Consider the following 27132-nt stretch of genomic DNA (forward strand, 5'->3'; position numbering starts at 1 on the left):
CGAGCGCCCCCGGCGCGGAGGTAGCGCGCGCCCGTTTCCCCGGCAGCGCCTCCCCCCCCCGCGCCGCGCTCTCGTCGTCCTTACCCGGGGCGGCGGCGCCGCGCGTCTGTGCTCCCAGGATGCTCTGCGGGCCCGCGGCGGGCGGTGGCGCGAGCGGGAGGTGAGGCGCCATTTTTAAATTCCTCAAACCGTTGGCGGCCGCTGTCGGGTGAGCGGGTGCGGGGTGGGGTGGGGTGGCCGGGCGCCCCTGCGGGGAGGGTGGGCAGGCAGGCAGGCAGGCGGCCCGGGGCCTTCCTGCCCGGGGTCTTCCTGCCCGGGGTTTCACCTCGCGGTGTGCGAGCTGGGAGGCCCCTCGGCCCTCGCTCCTGCCGCGGCCCTGCTCGCGCCTCCCTTGGGCCCGCCGTTGCCAAGCAGAGATCTGTAAACCCTCGAGGAGCGGTCGGCGGCCGATCCCGCAGCGCGGTCGTTTTTCTCTTATGTCCCCAACCGGTGGTTACAGCCTGCTGCGCCCTCTGGGAGCTGGTAGTGGGCTGGTGACCCCCTGAGTTGGGGAATTGCCCAGCACAAGCAGCGAAGTTCAGGGGTAGAAAGAGCCTACTCTGTGTGCATGTTCTCATGTTATCTTTTCCACCAGTGGGCTTCATGCATGTGCAGTTTGAGGATGCTGATTATTTTTCTGCACTTCAGGTTGTTTGACCCCCATATTAGTGTAGTACCGATATCAGTATGTAGTACATATTAGCGTAGTAGAAGGCTTCTATATTCATAAGTCATAGGAAAGTCAACAGCGTAATTGTCACAGTGACTTACACAAGCTCACTCTGCTTGTTATCCAAAATAAAGCCTGTGCACATGCTGTAAGGTGCATATAATCATGTTTTTGCCTACAGGAGCACTGTGGAATGCATATACTAAGATGTGATTTGTGTCTTATCTGAATATCTCTGTCTTTAAGTCAACATTAATATGAAATGCTTTGTCAGTAGAAATGGAAGAAGAATGTTGGTTGTGGAGTATAGAACTACTAATGACAAGTAGCAGTTTATCACATCTGTATGTCTGAATAAAACTTTGAATGACACTCTAGTAAACAAAAGTTTGTCATGTGTATTTGAAGGACTCTTGTCATGATATAGTGAGAAAGATAACTGGCATATGATACCCGAATAACTGTTCTCAAATACAGCTAGGAGAGTTCTCAAATGTAGCTACCATGCAAAATTTTAGTTTGAACAGTAGTATATCTGGCAATGTTGCAAGTGCTATCAGTTTACTTTAGCTGTGTACTAAAGCCAAAATTTGCATCTTATGTTAAGATATAACCTTGTTTGTTGTTCTTTGTGTAATAAAAAAAATCCTCTCTCTAATGTAAGATAGAAACAGAAAGGCTGATACTGTGTGTCATGTGTAGGGATTGGACACTGTGAAATAGTGCATGCCTAACTGTTGAAATTTGTACTTTGAACACTGCTGTGGAAGAAGTGAAAATAGTTGAAGTGAGATTGATGTGTTCTGTAACATACAAATCATACAGATGTTCTCCAAAATTTCTGCATTTATGAATGCAAAAGCACTGAGTGTTTACTTCCACTGAATTCTCTGCTGTGATATCTGAGTAGTATCCAAATTATAGAAATTTCTGTAATAAAGGATTTCATGTTTCTCTTTGATTTTTTTCCCCGTAATATTTGTTTTATTTCTATTTTTAAAAAGGTGATTACTTTGGCTATTGCAAGTTGCTGATGATGGAGTAACAGAGTGAGGACTATTAAAGTAATGATAGGTAAGCTATTGTGTTTCTCAGATGATATATAATTTTGGTTTTGTTTTAATTCACTTGCTCTTCTTGGCTAGTCTGATCTCTCCTGAGTGTGTTGCATAGTCATTTAAGGTGGGATTCGTTTCACTTTGTCTAAAAACTAGGTATTCAATGCTGTTGTTTCATGAGCATCTGAGCTCATGATGTAACAGCTCTCTGCTCCTGAAAGGAGAAAGTCTTGCTCCTCCTTCTGGCCATTTCTTTGCCTCTTTGTTTCTTTCCCCTAACCAGTTCCCATTCCCTACTTTCACTGTTCTGTAGCTTGTTGGATTTTTCCATGAGCTAACTTGACTCACTGACCTCACATAAAACTATTGAGTGTTTTTTGCTTGGTTAATTTTCTGTTGTCTTATTGAGCTAAATCAGTTCACAGAAAGGTCTGATGAATGTTAGTTCTAGGAGTGAGGATGAAAAAAGGAGGAGTGAAACCTCCTGTTTCTGGTGACAGTAAGCAGTTGAACTGGGTTACAATTTCTCATTAGTTCATTATCTAGTCTTACTCTGTAGGCTGTTAAGCAGGAATGGGAAGGGTTAGTGTTTGAAGAGGCACTTGCATGAGGCTGTGTGCTTCCTTTGAGTTTCTCACTTACTCTTTCAGACAAGTGGTTGTATTATTTCACAAGATGTTGGCTGATTGAAGAAAAAAAAAGTGAACATATAAAGAGGTCTAGAATTCTGACAAAAGTAGGCAAAAAATGAATTTGCGGCGACTGATACAAGTTTGCAGTTCTGTAACATGATTAAAAACTGGCAAATATAGGTGGAGAACTAATTTTAGAAATAAGTAATTGTAAAGGTTATTTAAGGTCTGACCATTGACTGTGAGCAAGTGTTGTAGGCCATTAGCACAGAAGAGATTCTTAGCTTGTTAGCTGTATACTTAAGCTTTTTACCCTGGAATGGTATTAAATATTCACAGCTCACTAGCAGGAATTATTTTATGTTTTGAAAATGAAGCTTATGAATTTGATGGGAAAAAAATCTTTATTTTTTTGTTTGCAAGAAAGTGAGTATTATGTTGCTGTTGGTAGATTCAGGAAAAGAGAGATAGGAAAGAAATGAAGTCTTTGATTTTGTAGTTCCTCTCATATTTGTTACTGGAATGCAGATCATGAAATTTGCCACAAGATGTCCCTGTAAGCCAAAATACCTTTATTTTCCTTAACTGTGCACCACTTTGGTTTTTAAAGGGTGAAACAGGTTTTTTGTGAGCTACATTTTTTTCATGCTCTTTCCTTTTTTCTTTCATGAAATCTTTGTGCAAATGAATAAATGACAGGATGTGTGTCTTGCTTTACAATCTGTGGACTTTTTGATAGCAGCAGAAGTTGTCAGGCGAGTGTGTATTTCCCACCTGCATCAGTTTAGAGCTGAGAGTACAGAAGGTTGCATTTCTGCTCTTCCATTTATCTTTTTCTTTTGTTTTTTATGTTCTCAGAAAACTCTCTTTTTGTATGTGTCTTTGATTTTGTATATAGTAATGCTACTTTTTGCTCACGTAAGTTAAGAGAATTCAGTCCCAAGTTTAAATCCTGTGTTCCTAATTCTGAATTTGGTTTGGTATTTAAATTTGGTACTTGTAGTTTATAAAAGCAAAGATCTGAGACAGAGAAAATACTGTGGCTTATTTTTTTTTTTTACAGTGATCACGATAATGCTTTCTGTATGCTTAAAAATTCTTAGGTATGTGCTGCCTGGGTCTTCTCTGTGTACCAGAACTTTCTGTTGTCTCACACAGTTTATGTACTTAGGATCGCTGACCACTTTTCCTCATACAGCTGTTGGTTTAAGGATTGAAAATGTAGCAATCCTGAGTTTGGCAACTGCTTTTGTCCTTTGTTTCTCAATAATAAACAAAATTCAGGGATGAAAAATAGATACTATATTGATTAGAAGGTTTTTCAGAATTTGTTCTGTTTGTAGAGGGATTAATTCTCAAAATGAGATGCACATATAGAACAGTCACTGAGGAGAATGTTCTTTATTTGATTTCTTCTCCTCCTCCTCCCAGCAAATTTGGATAAAGCAGAATAAAAAGAAGTTGCTGCTATCACTTTGCCTATTCTATTATTGTAACAGTGACTTACATTGGTAGATTTTCCTCTGACCTTTTCCCATCTTAGCAGTGGAGGAAGAAAAAACAGGAAAGAAACTGAAACATAAGATTTTTTTTTATGTTACTATGTCATTTAGTGGAATAGGTACTAACATGCAGTGTTTTTTTTCCTATATAGAAGATTATATTTTGATCTTGCTTGTAGTTCAGAAGTTTATAGAATCAAATGCCAAGTGTTTTAAGACAGGTCCATGAAAGATTTTAACAGAGAGTGAAATGTTGGAAGATGTTATATATTCAGCTCTATATGTGAAGAAGGTGAGGTATTTGCAGTGATGCTGGGGATTTAAATTCACTCCTGTTTGAGTTTTATTTTGTACACCACTGCAAATACGGAGTTCTTAGTCACCAGTCAGTCCAGTTATGCCAAAAGCTAAAATGGCAGAGTAGTCAGTTTCAAAGCTTTGTAACTTCCCTAAAATTTGGTTACAAGCCTCCTTCCTCCAGATCCTTTAGAAGAGGCACTAACAATGAGTCTAACACAGTATCTTGTTTCTAATATTGAAAAGAACTGAACAGACATATTACGATACTTCCCCATTTCTCAGCATCTGGTGAGCTGCAGCTTTCTCACCGATCTCAGATTGTCACTTTTAGCAAAACTCTTTCCAGAAAGAGCATAAGAAACTACCAGATAAATTTTGAAAACGAGGAAATGATGTATATCAGTGGTGTATTTCAGAGCTGAACTTTGAACAGTCTGGCAGATACCTGCTCATGCAACCTTAACTCTTCTCTGGAGACAGTTTGATAGGAATTCGTCAGTGAGAATTATCTGCTGTTCTTCCAGCTGAATTGATGGTGTACTGAGTAGAACAACTTATTAGGACAGCGAAGCACACAGTGACTGTGATAAGTAGTAGTAAAAACTGTTTGTTTCTGAGGTCTGTGGCCTCTGTTTGAAACCTTGTTAAGGGGGCATAATTGCATCATAGTTTGATTCTTGGTGTACACCGAAAGTAAAAATAACAGTTTGTGTATCTGTCAGTTTGAGGTGCTTGTGCTTATTTTGTATCGACTCAAATAAGCTCCTTTATTAAATTTGTCCTGTGGTCCTGGGAGGGCTACCAAATTTCACGGCAGGCAGAATGAACAGAGAAGAATTGCCCTTTCAAAAGTAGGAGGTTTCTAGGAGGAACGCTGCAGAGGCAGGGTTCTTCTGTGCTGAAAGCAAAAGCAGTATGTTAAGTCTTTGAATTGTTGATATATATCTTCATTACTAATTACATGTCCTTGTGTTTGTGTCAGGTGACTTGATCTTCTGGGATGTCATCAGCATAAAAAAGTGGATGGTGTTACAGATTTGTTATAAATTAATTTTTGTCTTGTCCTCTCAATAATCATTGTGAATAGTCGTCGTAGAATGGATACCTTTGGTGGCCTCCTTCCTCCCATGGTTGGAAATGATGATACTGCTAGTTCACAAGAGTTGCAAAAACTTCTGATTGATGAAAAAATGCGATGTGAACACCATAAAGCAAATTATCAAACTCTAAAGGCAGAACATATAAGGTAGGCTAATTTAAACAGGTTTCTTCCTTTTAGCTGTTAAAAGGTGAAGCTAAATGTTATGTGGAAGCATGTTTTGTGTGCGTGAGCTATTTCTGTATTTAAGGACAGATTTGAGTGTTGTTCATTTTAGAAAATAAACAATTCAAAATACCTTAATACATGTTAGGCAATGTTTCCAAAATACTTGATACGTTTGTAAATATGGTGTCACTTTTCAATATGTTACAAGAAGGTGATATTTAGATAGATACCCCTCTACTTTCAGAGGGTAAATATAAAATAAGTTTGTACTTTGTCTTGCAGGTTACAGGAGGAATATACAAAATCACAAGATGAACTGAAACGGTTGTTAGTTGAAAAGCAAACTGTACATGACAAGTTTCAGTTTCTTCTTGCTGAATATCAAAAGGAGTTGCTGGGTAAAACACAAGAGCTGGAAGAACTGAAGATGCAGGTGAAATATGTTACTGACAGAGCTTAATATGATTTTAATGCTGTAATAGGGCCATGCTTATATTTCTGTTTATCTAACATGCATATATTTCTCTGGAGTGACTGTGGGATGAAATTCTTTTTTTCTTGTTTAACTGATCTCCCATATACTGGTGTATGCTGCATTTAATAGTCAGACTCTCAGTCTCTGAGGAAAAGCTCTGTCAGTGCATGCTTTCCTATTACAGAGAGAATCATCTGCTCTGGTGAATAGCTTAGATGCCTAAATCTGTTATCATTAGTGACTGGAGAAATAGATATCGGTTTCTCTTCATGATGGCAATTCTTCTCTCTTTTTTTTTTTTTTAAGCATTTAAGATATCTTGGATGACATTTTCTATAATTGCTTATTTCTTTAAACTAGTGCAGGACATAGTTATGACTGCCTGCAGAGAGAGCTCAGGGTGACTAATTTAGATGTAGGTGTCTAGATTTAAGTGAAATGATTTCCACTCATGAATGACTTCTCAAATCCTGTAAATCTTTTGAGATACTAACATTGCTATCACTATACGGGAATTTATTTACTTCTGCAAACTTTGGATAAGACTAGTAGTAGCTCTTCAGTGACTAGGTTAAAAATAAGAGCTCATTCATTTTTCAGATTTATTTGCAGGTTTCTTGCCTGTTACCTGCTAAAAGTGAAGTTTTGTAATGATTATTCTACCATCAAAAGAACAACATAGTGTTCTCTTTGAGGGACTCTTTATCTTCCAAAGGGGTTGGTATTTACTCAAGTACTTCGTATATTTGGATCTCATCAGCTTTTCAGAACTGGAAAGATTGTGGTGATTCTGTTACTGGCTGAACAATCCAGCTTGTAGGTTGCTTGCTGAACTGTGTTCTAAGATGTTAGAAGTCTTTGTATAAACTAATGTTCCTAGGGAACAAATACAGCATCTAATAAAACATACCCAGGTGAATGGAGGAGATCCCTAGACTCTGAATGGAGGAGAGGTGCCTCTGTGCTGTAACTAGAATTAGTCTTCAGGGACTTTAGGGGTACAGAATAGCAAAAGAAAAGTAGAATAAAGTAGAATCTGTCACAGGTTGTGGATGTATGCCTGTCTTTTTGTTTGTTTGTTTGTTTTAAGCTCTCTCTCTTGGTAGTTAGTTTGCTGTTATTGACCATACCCAAGACTACTCTTACCAAAATACCATGTAGTATTGATATTAAGGCAGAAAATCTTTCTTGATCTCAGTTTCATTTCAAACCAGGAACCATGTATCTGTTGGTACTGCTTTGCATGTATGACCTCACATTTGCTTGTGAAAGATTGTGCTAAGATAGCAGGTTTTTTCTAATGGGCTGTATATAATGTGTTTTACAGGAAGTGGTTTGGTTTATTCATTTTGACTAAATGGGGTTGGGTCATTTACTATTTGGAAAGTTTTTCCAGACAATAATGCTTTACTTTTTATGACACTTCTTTTTCTCCAAAAAGGAGACCGATTTCTTGGCAGTTTACCTCAACATCTTTGTTACTTCTGTCAGTAAAATGTGACATTCTAAGTGTTTCTTTTATCTTCCCAGAATGTGTTTAGTTAGCTAATATCACATTTCTTTGCTTCTGTAAATATCATTGAAAATTTTTTTACAAAGACATAGAAAACTCAACAGGATTCCTAAAATCGTACTTGAAATATTTTCTTGCTGTTTGGCATATCCCAGTAAAAATAGAAGAATATGGCTAGTTACTTATAGCTTTTTGTCTTAAGGTGCTAACTCCTCAAAAATTGGAATTGTTAAGAGCACAAATACAGCAGGAATTGGAATCTCCTATGAGAGGACGTTTTAAGAAGCTAGAAAATGTAAGTAATAAGTATTTAATTTTGTTTCATTAGGGTAGTGACCACTCATTTATAATTGTTCCTCACAATAGGAACATTAGGAGATTAAAACTGAAGTTGGCAAGAGGAGCAAAGTACGATAATCCTCATCTGGTACTGTTCAGTGCTGTTGCTCCAGACAGTGAAGGCTGAAACCCTAGAACAGGGAGAAAGAGGGATTCAGTTGAACAAGTATAACTTCTAAAATGATGGGAACACTGAATGGACATTTGAAGGAAATAAATCTGAATCCTTCTCTGGTTGAGTCTATTTGTTTTATTGTCTAACTTAGGAAGTGGAAAAATATAGAACAGAATATAACAAACTTCGTTATGAACATACCTTTCTAAAATCAGAATTTGAACATCAAAAGGAAGAACATGCACGTATTTTGGAGGAGAAGAAAATAAAATACGAGGCTGAGGTATGTGAAGTGTTACAGTAGCTTAAAGTGTATCTGATGACAAAGTCACTTGAACCTTGTGAAAATGTTGGTACTTTGATGAGTTGTCAGTTTGACATAATTTCATAATGTAGTGTTTGTTTCTGTTCTCTTAATTCTCAAAACACTTTTATGACTTAGCCTAAAGCTGTCTCTGTAGGTTCGTTCAGTGATGTGTTATAATGTCGTTCGTGCTGTTATAAGTAAGAATAGACTTGCCTTCTGATAAATGACAGCCAGTAGCTTTGCTTAAATGCTTTTTTTAAATCACATTTGAGGTAGAATTTGATACATTACACTGATCTGAAATTAATAGGTTATCTGAGCAACTGATGTAAATTTAAATTTTAAATTACTTATGAAGCAACTAATCCAACAGGAAGGCAGCAGAAGATATTCTTAATGCCAGACAAGGGTAAATTTTGAAATTAAGTTAGATTGCAACAGTGGTGGTCAAAAGGATAGTGAAAACTTTGGTAACTCTTTTTAAGTTATATTAACTTCTGGATAAATCATTCATAAATTTTTTTGTTTCAGAATTGGACTTGCAAAAGTATGGCTAAATAAATTGCCAGCTTATATATGTTTTAAATATATGCAAAGGTGTAAATGAAAGTTGCATATATCATTTGCATATTTCATTTAAGTATTTGTCTTGGAGCACATCCCAAGATGCCAGATTTGAATGTATTAGTCCAAGCATGAGACACAAATCAAAAGCAATCATCGCTTTCAAAATCAATCCAAATTCACAAATGCAACACACAAAAAACAGAACAGCCTTCCTTCCCAGAGCTAATCCCAGGTGCTGCTTTACAGCCTGTCTCTCTCGTGGCTTGTTGGACTTGTGCTCATTCTGCAACTGACTAGCACAGTTACAGAGAACGGGATTACCTTGAGCCCAGGGCACAATGTGTCCTAGTTCCTCTCTCTGAGCCACATCTGGATATGAGAAATGCTAAAGCTTTTGCAGCCTTCTTAACCTCCCACACCATTTGGCACAGGGAGACTACAAAAACATCATAATTCCTAAGTGATGGCTTGGGCATGTCATGCAATAATTCTTGGATCTCCACATAAAAGGGATTTGGAGGGATTCTGCTACAGAATTTGGCTTTTCCCCATAGAGGTCATTGATGGAACTTTTAAAAGCACAGCACTGCAAATCAGAGTTTAGAATATAGTTTCCAAATATCGAGAGAACTGAATCTCTTTCAGACCTTGCTTTTTCACTCTTTCGCCCCCAATCCTCACCTTACGTACCGTCCACGTAACTTGTTTTGAATCATTGAGAACTGTCTATTTAGAATATATTCATCAGTTACAATCTCAAGATTAGTTCATGCCTATTTTACTAACTTGTAACAGCAGTTTTTTTTTTTTTTAATATATTGTTTTGTTTTCTGTCTGATAGGGTCAAATCATGTTAGCTATCCTTGAGTTACTGGCAGGTTTGAGTACTATTGTAATGGTAGAATTGTAGAATCGTAATTTAGGTTGGAAGGGACCTTCACAGATCTAGTCCAACACCCTGCTCAGAAGAGGTCTAATTAGATCAGGTTGCTCAGAGCCATATCCAGTAAAATCTTGAATATTTGCAAGAATGGAGATTCAACAATCTTTCTGGGCAACCTGTTCCAGTATTTAACCACTCTCATGGTTTAAAAAAAAATCCTAATATCTAATTGGCATGTTCCAACTTCTGTCTGTTGCCTCTCTTCCTATTACCATGCACCTCTGAGAAGAGTCTAGATCCATCTTCTCTGTACCCTCTGATCAGGTAGTTGTAGAAAGCAGTAAGGTCTCGCCTGAGCCTTCTCTTCTCCAAGCTGAATAGGCCCGGTTCTCTCGGGCTGTTTTCACACATTATGTTCTTCAACCTCTTGACCATTCTGATGGCCCTCTGCTGGATGTGCTCCAGTGTGTCAATATCCTTCGTTTACTGGACTTAGTACTCCAGATGTGGTCTTACAAGTGCTGAAAAGAGGGGAAGGATCACTTCTCTGGACCTGCTGGCTATGCTTCTGCCAATGCAACTCAGGATGCAGTTGGCCTTCTTTGCTGCAAATGCTGATTCATGTTCAGCTTGTTGTCTACTAGGACCCCCCCTGGATCCTTTCCTGTGGAGCTGCTTCCTAGACAGTGGGTCCCACCTAGTGCTGTTGCGCCGGGTTACTCCATCCCAGATGCATGACTTTGTACTTGCTCTCCTTGAACTTCAAGAGGTTCCAGTCAGCCCATTTGTCCAGACTGTCTAGGTCCCCCTGAATAGCAGCTCTGCCCTCCAGCATATCGACTGTTCTTGCCAATTTGATGTCATCCACAAATTTGTTGAGTGCACTCCATCCTGTCATCCAGGTCATTAATGAAGACATCAAACAGTATTGGACCGAGTACTGATCTCTGAGGGACCCTACTATTTACAGGCCATCAGCTGGACTTTGCACCACTGATCACAACTCTTTGAGCCTGCCAGTGCAGCCAAATTTCTACCCAATTTATCATCCACTTACCCAGCTCATATCTTATCAATCTGATAGCAGACCTATGTGAGACTGTATCAAAGACCTTGCTAAAATCAAAGTATACAACATCCACTGCCCTCTCCTTGTCCACAGCACCAGTCATTTCATCCTAGAAAGCAGAGAAGTGGAGTCACGTATGATTTGCCCATAGTAAGCCCTACTTCCAGTCACATTCTTGTCTTCTGTGTGTTTAGAAATGGCTTCTAGGAGGACTTGCCAGGGACTGAGGTGAAGCTGGCTGGCCTGTTAGTTACCTGGATCCTCCTTCTTGACCTTCTTGCCTTTCTTGGTGATGGGTATGATGTCTGCCTTTTTCCAGTCATCAGGAACCTTCCTCACCTGTCATGACCTTTGCAAGGCTGTTCTCTGTTATCTTTGAATGGCATCACCCAGCTCCTTCAATATCCTTGGATCTATTCCATCTGGTCCCATAGACTTGTGTATGTCCAAGTGAGTTAAATGATCCCTAACTCTTTCTTCCTTTACTCTTGGTAGTACTTCCACAGACTCTGTTAGGAGGCTCAGGGACTTGGGAGGCCCAAGAACAAGCCTCATCGGTGAAAACTGAGGCAAAAAAGGCATTAAGTAATGGGCCTTTTGATTATCCTGTTCTAAGAAAGAAAACAAACGCAAATATAATTTCTTTTTTATTTTTTAAATGCACATTGCTGTTCTTTCCAGAATATTTGTTACTGTCTGACAGCTAGCTAATGTAGAGGTTTATATTTTCTGATTAACAACTATCAGATAACAAGGCTGGATAAAGATAAAGAAGAACTCCATGATCAGCTGCTTAGCGTTGATCCCACAAGGGATAGTAAACGCGTGGAGGTACTCTCCAGAGAAAAGGCACGACTACATCAGAAATTAAAAGGCTTGGAAGCAGAAGTAGCAGAACTAAGAGCAGAAAGAGACAACTATGGTGTACAAGCAGAAAATGTTCAAAGAGTACAAGTACGACAGTTAGCTGAGATGCAGACTATGGCAAGGTCTCTAGAGGTAAGATTGTTTTCTCTTTGTTTTTTTGGTTTTTTTTTTTCGTCTTGTAGAGTGTAGTGAGAGTAACACTTGGCCTGATGAAGCTATCACTGAAATCACTGGTAATTTTGCCATTGATTCTACAAGAGAAGACAAAATCACAAATTTTGCAATTTCAGATTTAAAAACAAAATTTAACTGTGTTAGGAGTCATGAACTGCCAAATTCAGCCCTTTGATACTTTAGTAAAGCTCAGGGTCTTGAGTCTATAAGATTAGCAATAATTACATTTTATTTCCTCTCCGTGAAGTTAACACTTCAGTTAGTATAACTGCATAGGCCAACATATGACATCTTTATGAGCACTGCTTAGTGCATACCCGTATTTAGATCCCAGCAGTTTAATGATACAAATACTTGCTGCTTCCTAAGTAAGTCTGATTACCTCTGCCTCTTAAATTGAAGATGTGTGTGATTCTGTGCAGGCAGTGTTAGAAAAAACAGTTATTACTTTTGAGTAAAATACTTTATTGTATTGGAACACACTGTCCAGCAAAGATAAACATTTTGCTATATATATGATGTCAGTAATGTCTAGAAGGGCAAATCAGTTGAACCATACAGGTGAATACCCTGCTCCAAAAATCTTACAAATGCCGCCTTTATTCAAGGCAGAAAAGAAGTTAGCTGAACAACAGATTGATCGCATTGGGAAAGAACTGCAGATGAGTCATGAGCAAAACATTCTTTTAACCAGCAAACTTCACAAATCTGAACGAGAAGTCAATTCCTTAGCTACTAAAGTAAGTGCTTTTATGATATCTGAAATACATTTTTTTCATATGTTATATTTTTTCTGTCTGTATTTTATATTAAGAATAAAGTAACAATTTTTTCTGCTGTGAATTGAAGTAGGTTTTTTTCCATTTTCAGTTGGTAGATCCAGAATATGTATGTGATTTTACAGGAAAAACATCATCCCTAAGAGTATCTCTAGAGATTGAGGTTATACCCTTTTAATTTCGTTTTCTAGATCTTTTTTCTAAACAGAAAAGTGCTTGAAGAGATGTATTTACATTCATGTTTTTATTACTCATGAAGATAGCCTTATTTGATGGAAACAACCTTTAATCTTTCATCAAGTGCAATGGAACTTGACAAAAATATATGTATTTATTTCTTCAAGATATGGCTTCTGGAAACTGTAAAAAGTATGCTCTGACTGTGCTGCATTACCTACAGGAAGCAATCTGCATTGAAATCACCTGCTGAGATTTAGGTTCTATTAGAAGCAGGATAGGCACGTTAGTGCAGCGTTCTACTTGGTCTAATGCCAGTGAAGCTTGTTGGAAATGTTTCTGTACAGCACTGGTAGCAAGTTTAATCCCCTGTGTTTTCTCACTCTTCTGGAAGGGTTTTAGGTATTCCTGAACTGACCATAAATTCAGTAATTTTGGTCTGGTATATCCAGTTGAATGCAAAATTGTTTTAACCTCTAGACTGACTTAAAGCTATCCTCCATTTCTGAATATACTTTCCACAATAACACTGACATGAACTTTGTATGGGTATGACAGTCAATACTGGCATAATATGCCTCAGACAAGATATAATACAAGAAAAATACTGAAAAAATAGCTTCTTCCTAGTTCATCTTTAACAGTCTCAGAAGTCATTCAAAACAGGCTTTACAGTACTCGGCTCTTGTAATTTATAAGTGTGGACTATTTCAATTTTTGTCCTGAATCCAAGAAAGTTCTAGCTTACCATAAGAATAGGATATAACTATACCAATATTATAAACCTGTTTAGAGCCTGTCATACTTGTCTAGCATGAATAATAAATAGGAGGTAGAGTCATGGATAAGAAAATAACCTCTATGTATCTTCGTTTTAAAAACTTTTTTGTTAAGCCTTTTTTATCAGGAACCTTTTAAAATATATATAATAGATGGTCACAGTCTTGACATTGTATTAACTGGTGTTCTCTGCTTGCCTCCAGAAGTAGGAGAAAATTAAAATACTTGGTGGTGTTTTTGAAGGGAGGAAGAGTAGAAACTCGTTTCTATATACCACCTCCCCCCCCAACTTTTTCTGCACCAGCTCAGTCATATTCCTGAGCACAAGTGTACGGGTTTATCTTCTGGATTTTGTGCCTTAAAAAAGCCACCTTAAAATTTTGCAGGTGGCCCTGAAATGTTCTCAACTTCATATTTAAGCAACCAAATCCACAGTGTAGTTACTTAATAAGCTACTGTGTCATTCTTAACCTTTTGCCACTTGTATATGCTAGCAGGTTGTAATTACATTTGTCACTGTGAATGGATTTTCATTATAAGTGCTTTCCTCTAGGTATTTAATTCTCATTGACCGTGTAATTACTGTGTAGAAATGCCTAAACTATAGAAAGTTTCCATGCAAGCAGTAATTGTCTTTGATGATTTGATGTTCTTAAAACTGCTGTTTTTATGAGGCAGTTTGATGTGCATGTCACAGTTGTAGAGAAGTATTTGATTTAAAATGCACTTTAAAACTATGATGACCTGGATTTTGAGATAGTATTGTAGCACTCCAGGATGTCAAGAGAGCTATACATAGTTATCAAATGGAAATGACTTGGAGAAATAACTGATACTCTGGTTTTGTTTCACTTTAGGGAGATTACATCTAACTTTATTCTAGCTTGATTCTGTAGAATATGTAGTATTTGCTCAGAAACCAAGTTTGCATAGGCAGTCCTGTGCATTTGCGCATGTGTCACCAAGGCTTTTTAAAAGAATAATCTTTCCAGTCTGTAGCTTGTAATCGCTTACTGCTTAAGTATGGGGTACATGTCCATAGTCAGACAGCCTGGTTCCTGTAATGTGTATTGTCTTTGGTTACTTTTATTTTTTTTAATCAGGGAATATACAAAACTTACATTTTAAGATGACTGACAATTCATTCATGAATTGTCATTCATGAATTCAGATTTTCATAGTCTAGATACTGACCGCTTGGCCTTGACATATTTCTCTGAAACAAGCTGTATCTTGATTAGAAGCAAGGGTCAACCCCTGCTCTGTTTGGCTAAGTGCAAGAAAAATAATATAAAATAAAAAGTTGTTTGTTTTTACTAGGTATGGATTGGGCATCTTTTTTCTTAGTATCATCAAGGTAATTTCCTTCGCTTCAAAAGTTCCTGATTAAAATGGAAATCATTAATGGTGGATGGGATCATCCTAATGGTTTTATGTTTCTGATCCTGAAGTAAGAAAAAAGTAACCAGAATTGCCTCTTGTGAATAATTATGGCCCAAATAATGTGTTTTTCACTACCCTCTACTGGAAATGGCTGAACTATTTTAGTTGAAAAGACTCCAGAAATAGTTGGAAACATTCACCATGGAAAACATCAGCCAAATGGTTAGAGACTGGCATAGTTAGAAGCAGTTGTGCTAATGGGTTAGGTTCTAAAACAGACTATTAGGAGTAATGGGGTGGAAAAAAGATCATTCATGAATTCAATTCATGATGATTCAATTCATGAATTGTCAGTGTCTGACTCAAGGAATTAATGAAAACTTGTAGTAGCACTGAATATGATTTGGGGAATCATATCTTGTCAATAAGCTTTAGTGGTACAGAGTCTGTATAATCATCATTAAAATGACCTACAGGAGTGGATATTCTGGAATGATTTTCAGGAAAGCAGTGGATGAAAAAAATTATTTAAAAAGGAATATTTAGAATAAACGTAGGCTGCCATTATTTAGCAGTTTTTCTTGTTAGCAAAGTAGCACATGAAAAATGTACAGTATAGCTGCAAATATATATTTTTATTTTCAGTTGATTTGGTTTTATTTTCTAATTCATAGGTAGAAGAACTTAAACATTCACATAAATTAGAAGTAACAAATGTCAAACTGGAGGCAGCAAGAACAAAGAGTGAGGTAGAAAGAGAGCGAAACAGGATTCAAAGTGAAATGGATGGTAAAATATGCAATTAATTTCTAATGGTTTCTTTTGTAAATTTCAGTTAGAACAATATTACAATTATTTTTCCTCTAATTGTCCCCCAGCAATCTTAACTTCTACTTCTAGTCCAGATGATAGATCTAAAAATTCATACTGCTATCTAACTGTTGTATCATTTGATTTACTAGGGTAAGAAGAACAATTACAGAACAATTTGCAGTTATGTAAATTAGTGAATTTGTGATACAATTTGAACATAATCTGTTTTAAATCATGTACTTTAGAGGTTAATTAAAAAATATATATATTGCCAAAGTTTTCAGTCTTTCACTTTGCTTGAAACCTTAACATATCTAGGACTTCAGTGGTTATTTTGTACTCTGATTTTGCATCCATGGAACGGCCAACAATCGAGTAAGGTGCTCATGTGAAACAAAATAGAGGCTCTAGGTCATTCTTTGAAGAAAATAGGCAATGGTGCAGGCTACCTAATTCAAAGCTGAGCCTATAGGCAACCTGAAATAACTTTCCAGAGTGAAACTAGTAGTAGTATTCTAGTACTAGTTATATACTGATGATTTAAATCAGTACACAGCTCTTAAGTGGACTGTCCTCAATGTGTGAGTCTGTGCCATAATCCCCAAATGGTACTGTCATCTTCCAGGAACAGTTGCTTCTGTTCACTTGCTTTACTATTTAGTTTCCTGAGAGCATCTAAAAAGTGTCGATTTCTGTTTCGACAACCCACTTTTGTAGTATCTTGCAAACTAAAAATGTTGGAGGTATAAAATATGAAACTAAATGCAAACAAGATTTATTTTATATTTCATAAAATCATCTGCCTTTAACCTAACTTAAAGTTGTGGTGGAATCCAGTTTTTATCACTGAATTAGCTAAATAACCAGCAGTCATTGATATAGAGTGTTGTCCTATTTGCCAGTGAGCACAGAAGCCTTGGTTACATTTTTTCTCATTTGCATCTTTCATTCCTGCATATAGAGTCACAACTTTCAGAATTGCTTCATTTGGTAATATTTCTCACTCTGATTGTTTTCTCAAGTTTGTGGAGTTGTTTTCTGAGTTTTTTGCTTTTAATGGTAATACAATCCCCAAAATTTGTAACTGATGTTACATGTAAGTATTATTGGTGTTCTTTCCATTTTCACTGCATCTAATCTGAGTGGATGAAAATGGGAGATTTGCTGTAGACCGGTTACTGTGGTTTCACTAGTTGACTGGTTATTTGTTTCCATAAACTTCATCTCTTCTTTTGTGAAAATAATACATTTTCTGTCTTAACCTTTTCATAGCTATGGTAGAACATTTTTATCCAGGCACAACTGCTTAGCAGAAATTGCTTTGGACTTTAAATCTAAATAATACCAACTGTTTATTTGCATTTGTTAAAATAATAAGGCTGTGTAGGCAGAGATTCCAGTGTAATAGTTGCTTTTCAAAAGTTTTTCTGACATGTTGCTGTTACACTAAAAAAGGCCTAGTCTGTTATGTTTTTTTTCCCCCCGCATGTTGGAATATGAATTGTGAATTTCAGCTCCCTTTTATTAGTGTGTAATGTTATTTTAATATTGGATTCCCTCATGTTGATATCAATAATGACATTTTAACTTTTTTAACATATAATGCAGGATTGTTGTCAGACAATAAAATTCTTAAAGCAGCTGTTGAACGTCATAAGGTGCTTTTAGTCAAAAAGGATCGGGAGCTAATTCGTAAAGTGCAAGCTGCCAAAGATGAAGTTTTTGAAAAAATTGCAGCATTACAGGATGAAAAGTATGTTTGTTGATTTATTGCTCAACTTCTAAAAGGGCTGGGGAAGACTGTTTTGAGTAACTTATTTAAATGTTCTTAGCAACTAAATGCTTTTGTTGGCACTTGTCTTTGTCATGGTTCTTGTGTAAACATTGAATGCTATCTCAGGTTAGAACTTGAGAACAGAATAGCTGATCTAGAGAAGATGAAAGCCGAACAAGATACTTGGAGGCAATCTGAAAAAGATCAGTATGAAGAGAAATTACATGTTGCACAGATGGCAGAAGAATCTAGCAAAAAGGAACTTCAGCGACTGCGGTAGTGTGGCTTTTCTGATCTTAATACAAATTTCACAAAGGTTTTTCTCCTAATTTCTTTACAGTATTCAGCATAGAGGATTATTATTTATAGGTAAATAAATGTTCATTATAGTGAATGAAACAAAATTATCTTCTGTAAAAGAAAAATATGCTGTTTAAAAAATAATAAATTTTAGAAGTTTGAAAGAAAAACTTCTTGCTTTTAATAAACATTTTAAAGAAATAACTGTATAATAAAATTGACTCCATATTGGCTGCTGGCATAACCCAGCATTAGTGTAAAACGTTTCTCTTTCCACAGTGGAGTAACATCAGCAACTTGTAAACTGAGACCGTAATATGACATCTCTTTGAGTTGGTTATTATAATACTCAGTGAAGTTGTTTTGCTCTTTTTATCATACTGACCTTCATACAAATGGTATAGTGAAAATCATGTTCCAAAAGCAAACAAATCAACGTATTTCTTACTCCCTTATGAATTCTAATTATCAATAAAAATAGGCCTTTAAATCATTGTTTAGTAAATTGAAAGACTGATAAATATTTGTGCAATATATTCTATTGTCAGACTGAATTGTCCAAACTTCTAACAGCTGTATTTTAATTAGATAAAAATAAGGATGTTGTATACAATTTTAGATTAAAAATTCAACAGCAAGCTATTCAGACAGAGGAGTTGGAAGAGAAGAAAACTGAAGCTGCTGATCTGAAACAGGTAAGGGTTTATTGCATTGTAATGTTTTATAGAGAAATTCCATCTTTTTTGCAGTTCCCAAGTACAGTATTTGAAGATTAGATTGAATTTTTAAGACTTTTCTTCCTGAGGGACAATATGTTTGGAACAGATATTTAAATGCAAAAGTGTTAAGAAATCACATATGCTTTCTAGACCTGTATAAATGAATTACAGCTTTTGCTCCATGTATTTTGTGTGTACCAAGGATTTCAAAGCTGAATGTTTATAGACTGGTATATTGAACACAGTTATGCACTATTTAACTGGAGATTCAGTTGCCATGGAGATTTATGAATTGTTTCTAGGCAATGCTTTGCATTTAGACTGCGCCTCTCATCTGAGGTTCTTCAAGTGCTTAACAGTTGTTTCATAAATGAATAAACTAGTCTAAAGAGGTATATTTCCACTGCAAAGTGAATTGATGGCAGTGCTGGAAATAAAACCTTATTCTCTTTACTCCTGCTCACCTATACTGTTATTTAGTAGGTAAGAATGTAGCTGAACATCAAAGAAGTCTGCAACACAAGCTGTATGCACTTGAAATTCAAGGCAATATATTTTTTCTCCAGAAATCAGGAGATGGGGCGTCTGTGAGTGTATGTGTGCAGAGGGAAAAAAGAAAGGAAAACAGTCATCATCTCTGTGTGCTGACTGTGGAATGTTGACTTATAAGACTCTTCATAGTTATTTGCTCTTGCAAACCAACTGGTTCAGCCACCAAGCTGTCACGCAGCTGGGATCAACATTGTGCATTATGAGAGAGAAGAGTCTGTGTAGCTCCAAAGCTCAGCTACTCTTTCTGCTTTGGCGCTCTAGTTCTGTACAGCTCTGGGACATCATGTAGGATGCCTTAGGTCCTAGGAAAGGTATCAGAGGCTAATGACTTGTGCATCCCTTTCTCATTTTAACCACAATAGAAAACTTTTTCCTTGTCTAGTGATTTACTGTAAAGCTTCTGGAGAAGCTCTTGAGTAAGGAGAAGTGGAGCAAATAACAAAGGCTTATCAAACCTAGTTTCTCAGAACTAATTGTGAATTATTCATATATCTTCTCAAATGAAACCTTGCATTTCTTTGTAGCAAATTCATGACTTGCAGCTCCAGGTTGCCTCACTTTCTCAGTCAGAAAATGATTTGCTGGATTCCAATCAAAAGCTGAAAGACATGATAGAAAGGTTAAAACAAGAATGTCAAAATGCAAGGAGTCAAGCAGAAAAAGCTCAACTGGAAACAGAGAAGTAATTTTTTTTCTTCTTTTTTTGTCTTTACTTTTTCTTTTCGTATTGCTGTTTTCCTTTCATGTAGATTACTAACTGTGGATTGTAGATTCTGAATAAAGTCTGAAATGAGGCCTGAATGGGAAATATAGGACAATTGTAGAAAATGGTTATACCTTCTGTTATGTGGCATATATAAAAGCTTTACTAGTGATAACTTCAAAAATAGGAGTTTGTTTCCATTCACGTCTGTTGCAAATAATTCTTGACTAATGAAATATGCTATGTCTATAAAATGACATCTTGTTTCTATTGAAGTGAATGCCAAACTTCTATTAGTTTAAATGGATCCAGAGTTTCACACACAGTTCTTGTGTGTTTAGCATAAAGGGGAAAAAAGTGTTTAAACATTGTATTATGCTTTGAAAAGGTTCCAGGGACTGAGTCTGTATATATACTTTTTTTTCCCCCTCTCACCAGATCCTTTTAGCTGATATGAGGCAAATAATAGCTTTTGGGGGCATCTTCAAGTTGCTCCCATTAAGTGAAAAATCTAATCAATTTAATGATTAATGATTTTTTTCCAGTCTTTCCATTACTCTATGAACTTTACCATATACAATCAAAATATGGTAATAAATGCTGAAGGAAACCAAATATTGTTCAGGGCCAGTACAGTAATGAACGCTTTCCTGGAGTTTAAAGATTCATTTGTCAGTTAGTCTGAAGTGACTATTTAGTGTTTCATAGCAAAATAACCGAATACATGTTTAAGTTTTACTGGATTGTTGTGTGTGGTGGATTTTTAAGAAAGTCCATGTCCCAGATCAAACTTGGAAAACTTCCAAGAGATGTAATATGGCATTTTTCATTTTAACTTTGCCTTTACTACAAAGTACTACTGCTATGATAAAGCTGGTTGCACTGACATCGTTAGTCTAAGTATTGCTTTTCAGTTTAATAATTGGGTAGACCATTGCATTGGGACCACACAGAAAGTTCAATTGTTAGTAGTATGTTAAATTGGATATTAAACATTGGATATTTACTGTAGAAAGGTGTATTAATATTCTGAGTGAGATAATCACTGTCACAGACCTTTTAAAATAGTGTAAATGGGCTATAGGCTCTTTTACGAGAGAGGAACAGGTTTTCTTGGGGAAGGCAGTGGAAGGAACTTGGCAGTCCTCTAAGATCGTTTTATAAATATGTAGAAAATGGGAGATACATCAAAACTGATGCTGCAGAAATTGAGAAGTTTTGCAGCCTACAGGTAAGTGCTCTCAGTCTGCCCTACTCTTGCACTGGGAGCCTTGGCACTGTTTCCATTCTTTTTCTGACTCTGTGGGCAATACATAACTTCCTTGCTCGGTTTTGTTACAAGCTTGAACTCCAAGAGTTAAGTCTCACCAAAGCTGTAGGTTGACTTAAAGAGGAAGTGAAATAAGGACCAAAAGATAAGAAAGATAAACAGCTTAAGTTAAAAAAGTGCTAGTTGGGCCATGAGTAGGCAAGGCAGCTGCCTGCTTGATTGTGTCTGGCTTAGGCTTGGAAACAAAAATCTGAAATGAGGAAAGGGCTAAAGACAAACTATGAGATTGATGTAGATGAGAGATTAGCCCAGGCAGGCACTTGTTAAGCATTTCAGGAACAGTGTTAGGTCTCTGTTGGGACATTTTTAACCCCTGTGTCCATTGAATTTCTTCTAATGTCAAGCAGTGCTTTTGGATAAAGCTCTTTGGTTCCTGCATAGTAATAGTTATTTACAGTTAACAGCAAAGTACAAACCCCATTGGATCTACTAGAAAAGTTGTGATGGGTATCAAGTGGGCCAGGATTCTGGTTCTGATCTGAGAGCAGATGACTTGTAATACTTCCACTGCAGAGAAGGTTAAAGGGTGTTTGGTGAGAAACTTAGAGATGTATTCAGAGTCCCTGCAGGGGAACTGCATCACCCCGAGACTGGAGTGGTATGGATGCACTGACACCAGTCCCTAGACCGGATTTCTTAAAAACTACAAAGAATCTCATCATATGATTTTTATACAGGATTATACTTAGATGTAGTTAGCTCTTCCTTACCCAGACACAATACAAGTAGCCCAGACAAACAAGACTGAAGAGAGAAACCGGGTCCTTTGCAAGTGAATTGGCAAAGAATACAGCCTAATTTTAAGATGGTTTAACCATTCAAAGTTCCAAAGAAATAAAGTGTATTACTCTTGGTTTGCATTCAGCTGGTATGTTGGCTAGGAACCATATCAGTGGGAACTTCCTGTTGTGTTGGTGTTTATGCTGGTCAGGAGCACACATTAGTCAGGTTTTACTTCTCTAATTCAAAGGAGTAGTAGACCATGTATGGCAGCAACCTAATTTTATGTCTTATTTTCCAAACAGAGAAGATAGCTGTCAGCTCTTCTGACAACTGATGTTTGGCTTAAGCTTCAGTTGTCTACCGTTGTGTTCCAGTGTGATTATTTGATTTGAATTTAGAACTTTTCTCAGGACTGTGTGGCAACATGCCAACCCAACAAGCAGTCTACAATTAACTAGCTATTGGAATCAGTTTTCAAAATTTGCCACTCATAGTTGAACAAACCAATGATGACGTTAATACACGCATTCAAATTTGGTGGATCTTGAGCACAATCAAATTTAAATCGGACGCTTCAAATATATAAGGCAGGAGTTGTGAAAAGAAACATCTATTTCAATAGCCCTAAGAAATTAATCCAAAGCGCTGTTTTGTCTATATAACTTTCTAATCTCTGTACTTGACTTTTCTAAGGACTTTAGAATACAAACATATCGAATGGCTGGAGGAGAAGCATGAACTTACTCAGCGTATCACAGAAAGAGAAGAGAAATATAACCAAGTGAAGAACAAGCTACATCGAGCTGCTGTTACTCAAAAAAAGGCATGTTGACTCTTCCTTTATGAATGATGCAGCTTATGAAAAGCTCAGCTTTATTTTGGGCAGCTAGAATTGTTTTAAAGGTTTATTTGCAATCTGTTAGACATAATAAAATAATCAGGTTCTTCAAGATTAGCATAGAAATAGGTTGAAATGATATGTAAAAGAATATTACAACCAACAACAATGTTGAAATGTCATCAAAGATTTTGTGAGTTTTCTTGTGCATATATAGTTAAATTTAAGAGGTGGACTCTTCCTTAACTAGTAAGGATGATGTTTCGGATACCAGCTAGATGATGGTCTCCTTTTCCTTGATTATATGTGCCCCATCTATTTTGTGTCGCAATGTGGTACCCTTCATGGAATATTAAAATTTTATGTCTTCTCCTAAGCTTGCTTTTTAGGAAATAGCTTGACAGGAAAAGCTGGTTAATTTTTTATAAAAGCCCAAGATTAATGGGCAGTTTTATACATTGGGCATATGCAGGTTATGAAACGAACATCTAGCTTTTAAGGTTGTTCAGAGTTGAGGTTAACATGAGCAAAAAAGAGTCACAGAAGAAAGTATGCAATTTTTTGTGTAGTGCTTGTATTTATATGTGGTCATTTAAAGAATGACATTTGTCATTTGAAAATACAGTTAGTTTCCCAATGAATGACTTACAGATGTGCGTCTTTCAGTCAGTTCTGGATCATTTCTCATCTCTTTTGTTTCTCCTCAAGGCTTTCAGAACCTTCAGACAATACAGTGCCTCTTCTTAAAAAAGGAAAATCCTAAAAAATGTCACAGCTTGAAACCATGTGCAATATAGATTTAACTTTTACAGGATCTAGTATATCAAAGTATTACTTGGCTCAATTTGAAATGTCTTGTTTGACAGAGAAAGACTCTCAATGATAATAAACACAGGAGGATGCAAGAAAAACTAGAACTTTTGGAAGCCAAGATAGAAGAACTAGAAAAAGAAAATCAGTTGTTAAATAGGTAATAAACTTTGCTTTTTCTTAGCTTACATATCCTTTGAAAGACAACATATGCCCAAGATCAGACTTACAGATAAGTATTTTATAAGGTACCTGCCACTTAGTTTAGTAACTGAGGTCCAATTTATTGCTATTTTCAGTATTAGAATTCTTCTTTGAATGGAGTCTATTTATGATGGTTGTGTTTGTACGGTCAGCTAAGAATTCATAAGACAACTGCAGGGCTGTCTTTTTTTCAGGTAAAAATGGAGGAAGAATATCTGAAGACAGTATAAATACAGTTGCAGGGCTCCCTTCAAAAGAAGGAAGATAGATTAAAAAAAAGGGGGTGCCACAGAGAACCAGTGTTAGAGTTGGAAGTACAGTATGTGAAAATAAATAGAAGACAGGAAAGAAAAAGACTTCAGAATTGCAAATAAAACAGACTAACATCCTCTTGGAAAGATAAGCTCCTGTTTTTTTTCTCTCCATTGAACACCTATGGAGGGCTTGATTCAAATAATTAATTTAGTGTGGCTTCTGTGGCTCACTACTGCTCATGCTATTAAAATCTTAATTTATTCCATCTACTGAATAAATTCTAATACATAATACAGCAGCTAGCTTAAGGTGAAGAGGGACATTAGGCAGAAGCATATAAAGAGATCTTGCACCTTCTATTCCTTCTGGTATATTGTTTTCCTTCTTAAGCATAGTAAACAGCAGAGCACTCATGGAGAGGTATGCTTATATGTTGGTGTACTAAATATTTTGAGCAATAAGAAATCTCTTATTTCATAGGCAGAATGTTTCCTATGAAGAATATACACGGCTCCAGAAGAGACTAAAGGACTTGCAACGTAGACACAATGAATTCCGGAGTTTAATTCTGAATCCTAACATACCCTCGCTCAATCCAGTCAGTATAATGCCATCGTCTGCCTTGCCTCCTGGGCCTGAAGTGTCCTTTCCCCTTCTTCAGGTGGTGATGTATTACAATAAGTGAAACTAATACAACAAAAGAGGGTGTTAGAACAGTAGTAGGCCTTAGTCTTAAGGAAGGAAGGAATATTTGATCTTTGAACAGAGGACGTAAACTTTTAGGAGTGCTTTCAGTGCTGTTCCCTTCCTCACTGTATGAAAGAGTTCTTGAAAGACAAGGGTACAGTACTTCATAGCACACAGGCAGTTTTAAACCTATTCTCAATAATTTACCATTTTCTTGAGAGGCTTTGAATGGCTCCTTCTGGACAAGGAAGTATCATTGTGTTATTTTCAGACCATGTTTTCACTAGTAAAAAGGAGTATTGCTACCCTTGATTTCTTGTGTGGTTAAAAGCACTTTCTTTATTCCAGTGAGCTTCTGAGGGAGAAAATCTCTCTAACTGAGGTTGACCAGGCTGAACTTATTGATTCTCAGTAACTGAGACAGGACTTCAGCTCAGTGTGCCCCTTCTATCTGAGAGCAGGAATGCCCGTGTGCATGCTTCTTGCTGATGCTGTTTGTGATGGCTGTCAGAACAATAACCACAAAAATTGTGGAAGAAAATCTTGATGGATAAGGGCATTTTAAACTTCACAATTTTATTTTAAAATCATTACTAAAAAATGGAGATTATTTTAGTCCCTCGTAGGTGTTGCAAAATGTAACAGAAACACTTTTCTTAATTTCAAGGAGGAACAACATCAAAGGGAGCTTTCCCTGCTTCGCAAGCGGCTGGAAGAACTAGAAACTGCACAGAGAAAACAGCTGCAAGAGCTCGGACTATCAAGAGAGCGAGTAATGGTGGGAGCATGCAGGGACTTAGCTAGAACCAAGCTAGCTGAAGAAGATGATGCACAAAGTGAGGACTCTAAATAAAATGTGCAAACTCTACCTACTGTTAGTTTTCAATAGCATATCTTTCGTACATGCTTTTATTTAATATTTTGCCAAAAACATGCTTGTATGTGCCTGAATAGCATAAAACATATTCTGCATAGTTTTGTATTTATTTTTGATAGACAGTTGTAAATTAACAAACATAATGATTCCAAGTTAGTGACTGGCTGCGCCGCTGGTGTTGGCAACAGGGTTTTGGTTTCTGCGACCATGGGACCCTGTCTGAAGATCGACAACTGATGGCGAGAGGTGGGATCCGCCCCACTAAGTGGGGCACGCGTGTCTTTGCCAACAGGTTGGCCAACCTGGTAAGGAGGGCTTTAAACTAGGAAAGACGGGGGAAGGGGAGAGTTATAGTGCCAGGGTAGTTGGCAAAAGACAGCTCAAGCCGGGACGCCTCCAGCAGGTGAATGCAGCCAGGGAAGTGCGCATGGGATGTGGCTATGGAGGATGCTCTTGTATTCCTCCTGGGAAACCTGCATGCTCGATCACCTCTCTGAAATGCCTGTACACCAATGCACGCAGCATGGGGAACAAACAGGAAGAACTAGAGATCTGTGTGTGCGGTCGCAGGGCCATGATCTCATTGCCATTACAGAGACATGGTGGGATAGCTCGTATGACTGGAGTGCTGTCATGGATGGCTACGTGCTTTTTAGGAAAGACAGGCCAGGCAAGCGAGGTGGTGGAGTTGCTCTTTATGTGAGAGAGCAACTGGAATGTATTGAGCTGTGCCTAGGGGTGGATGAAGAGCAAGTTGAGAGCTTATAGGTAGGGATCAAAGGGCAGGCTAGCATGGGTGACACTGTTGTGGGTGTTTACTACAGGCCACCTGATCAGGAAGAGGAAGTCGATGAGGCCTTCTACAGACAGCTGGAAGTAGCCTCACGATCCCAGGCCCTGGTTCTCATGGGGGACTTCAACCACCCCGATATCTGTTGGAAGGACAACACAGCTAGGCACAAACAGTCCTGGAGGTTCCTGCAGAGCATTGGTGACAACTTCTTGACACAGGTGGTGGAGGAGCCAACGAGGAGAGGTGTGCTGCTGGACCTTGTACTAACAAACAAAGAAAAACTGGTGGAAGATGTGAAGGTCGGGGGCAGCCTTGGCTGCAGTGACCATGAGATGGTGGAGTTCAGGATCCTGCGAGGAGGAAGCAGGGCACTAAGTAGGATCGCAACCCTGGACTTCAGGAGAGCAAACTTTGGCCTCTTCAGGGACCTACTTGGAGGAATCCCATGGGTTAGGGCTCTAGAAAGAAGGGGCGTTCAAGAGAGCTGGTTAATATTCAAACATCACCTCCTCCAGGCTCAAGAGCGGTGCATCCCTATGAGTAGGAAGTCAAGCAAAGGAGGCAGGAGACCTGCATGGATGAGCAAGGAGCTCCTGGCAAAACTCAACCAGAAGAAGGAAGTATACAGAAAGTGGAAAGGGGGACAGGCCACTTGGGAGGAATATAGGAACGTTGTCAGAGTATGCAGGGATGTGACGAGGAAGGCTAAGGCCCGTTTGGAATTAAATCTGGCAAGAGATGTCAAGGACAAGAAGGGCTTCTTCAAATACATCAGTAGCAAGAGGAAGACTAGGGAAAATGTGGGCCTGCTGCTGAATGGGGTGGGTGCCCTGGTGACGAAGGATGCAGAGAAGGCAG

The 27132-nt window shown here is 37.8% G+C and overlaps 1 protein-coding gene across 2 annotated transcripts; it reads left to right on the top strand.

Annotated features, from left to right (window-relative positions):
- Nucleotides 1-25578, top strand: CEP83 (centrosomal protein 83). Of its 2 annotated transcripts, none has more exons than XM_067312517.1 (17): nucleotides 1-160; nucleotides 1714-1783; nucleotides 5184-5447; nucleotides 5751-5901; nucleotides 7659-7751; nucleotides 8062-8193; nucleotides 11484-11735; nucleotides 12386-12517; nucleotides 15571-15685; nucleotides 17318-17462; nucleotides 17610-17759; nucleotides 18403-18478; nucleotides 19579-19736; nucleotides 22504-22633; nucleotides 23515-23618; nucleotides 24398-24578; nucleotides 25272-25578. In XM_067312517.1, the coding sequence occupies exons 3-17, from the start codon at nucleotides 5299-5301 to the stop codon at nucleotides 25455-25457; spliced, it is 2154 nt and encodes a 717-aa protein (XP_067168618.1). In that variant the 5' UTR covers nucleotides 1-160; nucleotides 1714-1783; nucleotides 5184-5298; the 3' UTR covers nucleotides 25458-25578. The 2 variants fall into 2 exon arrangements, with proteins under 2 accessions (XP_067168618.1, XP_067168611.1); XM_067312510.1 differs by having other exon boundaries at nucleotides 5289-5447.
- Nucleotides 25579-27132: the final 1554 nt, after the last annotated feature.

The sequence above is a fragment of the Apteryx mantelli genome, chromosome 1 (genome assembly GCF_036417845.1).
Source record: "Apteryx mantelli isolate bAptMan1 chromosome 1, bAptMan1.hap1, whole genome shotgun sequence".
Lineage (NCBI taxonomy): Eukaryota > Metazoa > Chordata > Aves > Apterygiformes > Apterygidae > Apteryx > Apteryx mantelli.